At 47.4% G+C, this 7,242-nt stretch overlaps 1 protein-coding gene across 1 annotated transcript; it reads right to left on the bottom strand.

The window, feature by feature from the left end:
* Window positions 1-1,190: 1,190 nt before the first annotated feature.
* Window positions 1,191-2,602, bottom strand: LOC133916911 (RING-H2 finger protein ATL16-like). Its single transcript, XM_062360798.1, has one exon. It carries the CDS (start codon window positions 2,365-2,367, stop codon window positions 1,483-1,485), a length of 885 nt encoding a protein of 294 aa, XP_062216782.1. The 5' UTR covers window positions 2,368-2,602; the 3' UTR covers window positions 1,191-1,482.
* Between the last annotated feature and the right edge of the window lie 4,640 nt (window positions 2,603-7,242).

Here is a 7,242-nt window from a genome sequence, read left to right as displayed (position 1 = left end):
TAACATCAAGTACAGAGGAAGAGTCCTACAGTCCTACTTGACTAGGAGGATTTTTCTCATGAGCATGCACAACACCGAGCCATCAGTGCACAGCACGCTTCTGTAGCGCGACCAATTTCCTCTCATGCACTCAGCGCTCAAGTGACGGAGACAGAGGAGTTTGATAGATAGGCTCATCTACCTCTCTCTTCATCTTCTTCCTCCTCTTTCTCTTTTTTCTTTTCTTCATCTCCCTCGTCTATGGAAAAAAAATTGTTGAGGGCTTATGGGGGCTCCTGTCGACAAGCCATGCCCACACTACACTACGGACGCTGCCACCTTCAGGAAGTCAAAGGTCCGGAACGCATGCTTCCATCCGATTTGTCCGATGCAGAATTAGCTAGAAGGCGGATTCTATTCTATCAGCTGTCATGTGGGCGTATTATTCGTCGCCGCGGAGTAAGGCCCGCCTAATGCAAGTCAACCCCCTGAAGCTGTCAATCAAGTGGAGATCCACATGGATAGATGCAACTTGGCAGAATTAATCGAGCCGTTTCTACACTTGATTGTGTGCACCTGCAGTTTCTTTCCACTCAACGTGTGCAGATGAGGCGTCAGGAAATGCAAGTTGGCCGTTGTGCCATCCATGGTCAACTCTGTATGAAGGTTCGTTCCCGGGTCACAAAAATAATCTCTCCCTCTCTCTCTCTCCGAAAAGAAATATTTCTTTCACCTCATGGCTCACATCGTATACTGTGGTCAAGAAAAGGGTATGTATTGTTTTGGTTAACCAAACATGGCTTCGTTTGACAAATAATGGCATAGGTTGGCTTACAGGTTGCTACTAGTTAATTGCTTTGATGAACAAAAGAGGTGATATGTGGGTTACATAATTAACCTACCTCATGATATTGACTTAGAGCCGGTGGAGTATCTCTGCACGGCCCCGCTTGATCTTATCATCGTGACCGTCCACGCGTAATTTGAAAGCCAAGCAGAAATGTTTGTGTGAAGGACAAATCAGGAACAGAACAAAGGTTGCCATGATCGTGCTTATATAAGCATGACACAAGCATACTAATTATTCTCAAGCCCTAGCTAGCACATATGTTTTTCTGGAAAAGAAAAAAAAAAGCAACTTTCTAAAATAATTGGCACCGAATGCAGTCTTGCAAACAAATATTATTCCGGTTTTCATCCTCCTTAATCGATTTGAGAAAAGGTTCGGCTAATTTTCAACGATCACGGACGAAACGACGAAATGGTTAGTGGCAATGTTACATGTCATCCGACGAGATCTGGTACGCCAACTAGCACGGATGATATCGGTCGATACAAGAGGACGATGGAACACGGGGGCAATCGAGATTGCAAGAACTAATAAATGGAACGGAATGCATGCCATCCACGAACAAAACCTACTGATAAAAAAAATCCGAACCCAAGTCTCTGCTATTTCTGTACATTGCATGCACACGACACTGCACGAACCCGACGCCGCCGTCATGGGTCGAGGTGGATCGGCAGCACCGTGCTCCTCGAGCTCCGGCCGAGCCCGAACGACGACAGCAGCCGCCGGAATCGCCCGCTCGTCTCGCCGGCACCGCCCATGTTTGCGCCGCCGCTGCCACCACCGGTGACGTTGGCGCGGCTCGGCCCGGCCTCCGAGCTGCCGGGCTCCTTCTGCGGCTTCCGGCCGCGGTCATCCATGAAGCAGTCCATGGAGAAGGACCGCGTGATCGGCTCCTGCGCGGCGCCGCTTTTGGTCGGGAACCTGCACGAGCTCCCGTATCCCATCCTCGCCGCGGTGCCGATGCGCCTCTCGCCGACCTGCAGCTCGAGGCAGGACGCCTCGTGCTCGTAGCGGGACTCCGGGAGCGGGCCGCCGCCGGTGACCACCGTGCGGCAGAGCGGGCAGCTGACGTTGTGGTGGAGCCAGGTGTCGATGCAGTCTATGTGGAACGCGTGGGAGCAGCTGGGCAGCTGCTTGAGCCGCTCCCCCGGCGCGAACTCGGCGAGGCACACGGCGCACTCGAGCGCCGCCAACGCCGACCAGGCGCCGCGGTACTTGACGACGGGGAGCGCGGCGACGACTTCCGGGTCGAGCCCGCCGGGCAGGTCAGCCTCGTAGTCGGTGAAGAACACCGCGGACACCCGCTCCACCGGCTCCTCGCGGCGCGAGCGGTGGAGCAGCCCCGACCCCGGGCCGCCGCCGTGGAGCCAGCAGCGGACGACGAGGAAGTAGTAGCTGACGAGGATGAGCGAGGTGACCATGAACCCGATGGCGATCACAATGGCGATGGGGAACGCCACGGATGGGTTGGTGTACGGCGACGGGGACGCGTCCGGCGGCAGTATGGGCGCGTCTACCATGCCCGACGGATCCATCGCCACACACCTAAGCCAAGTCAATGCCTTTGCAAAGACAGACCAGTCTCGGGTTAACCGACCCGAGCAAGAAGAAATAGGAGGAGAAGGCTGGGCCGGAGTCGTGAGGCGTAGCTAGCGAGTGATCCAAGGAAGCGCGAGCTGCAGGCGCAGGCTGACTAGCCGGTGGCCGGCCGCTAGTGCGCGCGGTCGCGTCAGTTAATAGAAAGCTGCGCCACGCCAACTCGCGAAAGAGATGACTTCGCCTTTTATACGTGCGCAGGTGGCGTGGAGCCGTAGCGTGCGACGGCGACGGCGACGGTTCAGCTGCGGTGCGCGGTGTGGACGCGCGTCTGCTGGGTTGGCTTTCCTTGGCAGCCTCGGTCAGGTCAGCTCCTCGCCCGCGCGTGGGGCTGCGCCAGTCGGCCAGTGCGCCTGCTGTGCAAAACATGTAAGCGCGCGCGAACGTGTTTGGACTCTCCAGTCTCCCTCCGATGCAAGGCAAAAGAGCCAGCCGAGCCCTGGAACGAGCCCCTACACGGCCGACCTCATCAGGCTTCTGCTTGCTATGCTGGTGCTGCAATGTGCAAACTGATTCCTAGATCTGAACTGATCTTACACGAATCTTGAGGCAATATGAGTTCCCCCCGAGATAGAGACACTGCGTTTTAGTAATGGATGTCAAAATTATGTTGAATAGTGTGCGCTAGTCGGGTACATTGGATTTAGAGATATATTAGCGGTGTTGTGAAAGAAAAGTTTTTCTATAAACAAGTACGACAAGAGCCTCTTCTAGAGAGGAGACTTAAATTTAGAGAAGAAGTGGAGATGAAAAAAAAATCAAATATGTTGTTGATATTGATAAGAAAGATCTTGCACCTTGCCCTGATAGCCAAGGATATGAATTTATAGTACCGTCATAGTGCAAGTACACAAATTTGCTCTTACAGAGATAGCGATACCAGCTATCGCTATATCACATGGACGTAGGGGCGGTTGAATCACACAGTCTGGGTCTAGGCAGATTACTTTTACACTTAGAAGATATTATCCACTATGGCAAATACAATGGTGCAAGTGGTTCTAAGGGTGATATACTGGATCGGCCGCCTATTACAATGCCGCACTGTTCAGGGTGTCAGGCTAGCCACAACTTGCGCTAGGATGTTAGGATGGCCTCCACTTGTATAGGTATTAAATGCCGATCACTTCTTTGCATGTGAAGAACGTCTGGCAGACATCTCTTGCTGATCTTTTGTCAAGACCTGACGGATCACCCTCCGGGCTCCGAGGAGGCTGCCCTGTCCTTCGGAGGACAAAGGCTCCAGAGAACCCACTCAGGCTTCAGAAGGCAGAGGCTCCAAAGAGCCCCAAAGCTTGGAGACCTGAAGGGCATTTAGAGATCCGTGATCCTCAAGTGTAGGCTGATGGAGCCAGTGGTGTCAGGGGTTCTTAATGATAACCGCAAACAAGTGGCAAGCTAGAGTTTATAGTGGCCATGCACGGGTGTCCCTGCCAGACACACTTCTACATCAACCTCACCATGTTGTCCCGTCTCACACCACCACGCGTGTCGCCGTCTACACCACCTACGACACCAACTTCTCGTCGACATCCACCCGCATCACCGACACAAATCACCTCCAATGGCGTGATGCCACCTTTGTGCAACATCAGTTGCACCACCGTCCCGTCACAACAATGCTCCAACACTCCAATCTATCCGACTGCCCGCCACGTCTCGTCGTCGGTTTGATCATGAGCTGAAACTGCTCCCCAATCTGTAACATCTTCACAACCATTATTCTAGTTTGATCACCACGTCTGGCCAATCCTTACCAGCTCTGCAGCCCGTCAAACGATTCAGGCCACCTGTCATGAGTTTCTGACACCATCGATTGAATCAACGACCACCTCCATGCTCCACCATGTGTTGAATGAGGTGTACCCTGACACCTGTCGAGCATAATCCTCGCGCCCCACATGATCTTCTGCACCACCTCTAGATCCATTCAATATTGGCTCTGATACCAATTGTTAGTACGCACAATAATCTAGCCTAGCACGCTATACCCATGAGCCGGCACCCCCAACCTAGGTATCATGGGCATGTTGTATGCACAGACCCAACTAGAGCCATGACCAGGTCTTGGACTAACTGTAATACCCAGAAATTTAATAAAAATAAACTACTAACCAAGTAAAGTAGATTGTGGGGATTTTTTTATCTATAGTTCTAACAGACAATTGGAGATCGCAGATACGTAGATCTCATCGAGACATTTCTGTTTGACTACTCACTCGTCGTATTTGGGATTCAAATCACAGGGATATGTGATGTTGAGTGATTGATGATCGAGATAATTAATGCAAACGAAAATTAAAACAAAAGAAAACACCCCCAACCCAACCAGCCCCTCCCCACCAGCTGAGTTTTCTTCCCCACAACTCCTCTCTCTCCCCTGCCCTCTCACGTGGTGCCCTACTTTGATCCCCCTCTTCAACATCATTCAATGAAGGGAGATTAGCAAATTAGGTCAAGAAGGGAAGGAGAAGGAAGATGAAAGAGAAAGAAGAAAGAAAAAGAGGATACCCCCTCCCGATCAGTAGCCTAGGTTTTGGGATTCAAGGTTGGTATGTAATTGATGTTTTTCATGCAATTAAATGGTCTTTGATGGTTGTTAGACTTAGGGATTAGAGGATTTGTAGGGGGAAATCTCGTTGGACCTTGGATCCACAAGTTCAAGAAATTCTGAGTTCTACAATTTTTGTTTGGAGTTCTGCAGATCTAGGCTTTTGGCAATTGAGAAAGTTGTATAGGACTTAGAGACCTATCTGCTATTAAATTTTCAGGATTTTTGGATGGATAGAATAGGAGTTATACATTTTTGAAGCTGGCTATTTGAATTTTAGTTATAGTTTGTGCAATCGAGGTTCCGAGTTATTTTTGGGTACTTAAACTAGATTCAGCTTTCATCATAGTGGAGGAAATTGTATAAGATTAATTTATCTTTCCATGGAGTCCGAGTTTAGATTTTTTTGGATGAGTGGTTCAGAATTTATCGTCATCTGAAAATTGTTGTCTAAACTTCGTCAGATTTTAGGATAACACTCTTGTAACTTTGACTTAGGCTCTGAATACGGGGGAATTAATTTAAGTGGTAACTACCAAAGTTGTATATCTTCTCCTGCATATGGTGAAAATGTATTCCTTTACCTCATACCAGTTGTTTAGAAATAGATACAAAACTATTAAGTAATAGAGCTGCAGTGAACCGTTAGTCATCGGGGTTGTTTTGGGAAAAGTGAGATGTTTGAATGTAGGGGCGTGTTATGTACTATACATACTTGATAATGTGGTTTTAAACATGTTGTCACTGCTATTGTTCAGGAGGTAGTACCTTCGATCGTACTTAGGCAAGTTTCCTTCATTGTCTTCGGTAAAGAGGCAAGTAAACATAGTAGTGGTTGCTATAGTTATAACTTGTTATTTTTATTAACTTCACCTTTAAAATAGAGCACACATGATCAACCTAATAATCAAAATATGATGAGTTACTTTCTGTTCTAGCATGATTACTATGTTTAACGATGTTCTTGAAGTTAAAAGTGAGTCAAGTACATGTTGTTAGTACACCTTTGCACATAAGATGAATTTTACTTGTTTTCATGTATGAAGTTATTCAAATTCAATTTGTGCATTATTTTTGGTTGTCATATGCAAAATGCCATGTGCATTGCGTCTACATTTGAGATCTATGCCTTTTTGATGTCTTGCATAGAGGATGATGGTTGCATGCCTTTCATTCCTATGAAGGAGATGAAGTTCAGAATATGTATTGTGGAGTATTGTTAAAATGAAGTATGTCATATGCACTTGCTTAGCAGTGGCATCCCTATGCAAGTAATTGATGCGGTTGTGCAGTGTGGTGGTTCATTCATACTCTTTTACAATTACATCACTAAAATGAGGCACACACCTTTAGGTTTAAGAATTTGAATTAACATAGATTTTTGCTTAATGTATTGTGATGGTGTATGAATGGCTTATGGGGATGGTCACTTGATGACGCTTTGTTATGTTTCCCCTTTTGACTACAACACACATTGCATATGTAATTAAATGCTAAAGCTGACACACTTGCATATGTAAGATGGGTATGGGTTACATTTCATTACATACACCCTATTTCTCTCTACTCACCTTTGTTTATTTGCTAAAATTAGTATTATTAAAGTTACTTAATTAGTCCTCAATATGCATATGCTAGTGTTTGGCTAGTCACCTTGGTATTTTGTCATTGGTATATCGTTATGGTGCTGTAGTTGTCTATGTTGGAGTGGCGATGATGTTAAGAGGTTGAAGTTGTTTCCATGGCTTGTAGGACCTAAGAAGCTTCGAAGGACCATAATCATAGATGTGTGGTGCTGCAAATGGGTTAAGTGGAGAGCCCCCATGATGCATTTTCTGCACTGCCAAGTAAGGTTGACCGAGTGTTAGGCTTGGGATCCAACAATTCACATACATAGCAATATTTGGGTATGAGATGGATTGGATCCCATGCCGTGTATGCTAATTATTCGTTCTCGGGATGTTGGAGAGGTGGATCAATATGTGTCTTACCCTAGAGGTAGAGTGACGGTGTTTACAGCCTAAACTTTAGAATGTTGTAGGGATCTTCCCTGTGGAGCCTGGACGGTCTTTTGTTGACTGTGGTGACGTGAGGAGGGCGGCATTTGAGTGGGGTTTCGAGAGGTTCTTTCAGCATTTTGCTGAGGGTTATACCTTAGCCGTTGATGTTGTCGAGATCTAATGTTTAAGCCTGCGGGTTTGTACTTTCATGTCTTCTTCTGATGATCCAAAGCATTTCTTTGTAGTCGGAATGCCTATGCAGT

Source organism: Phragmites australis, chromosome 4 (assembly GCF_958298935.1).
Source record: "Phragmites australis chromosome 4, lpPhrAust1.1, whole genome shotgun sequence".
In the NCBI taxonomy this organism is placed as follows: Eukaryota; Viridiplantae; Streptophyta; class Magnoliopsida; order Poales; family Poaceae; genus Phragmites; species Phragmites australis.
This window is presented reverse-complemented; position numbering and strand designations above follow the sequence as displayed.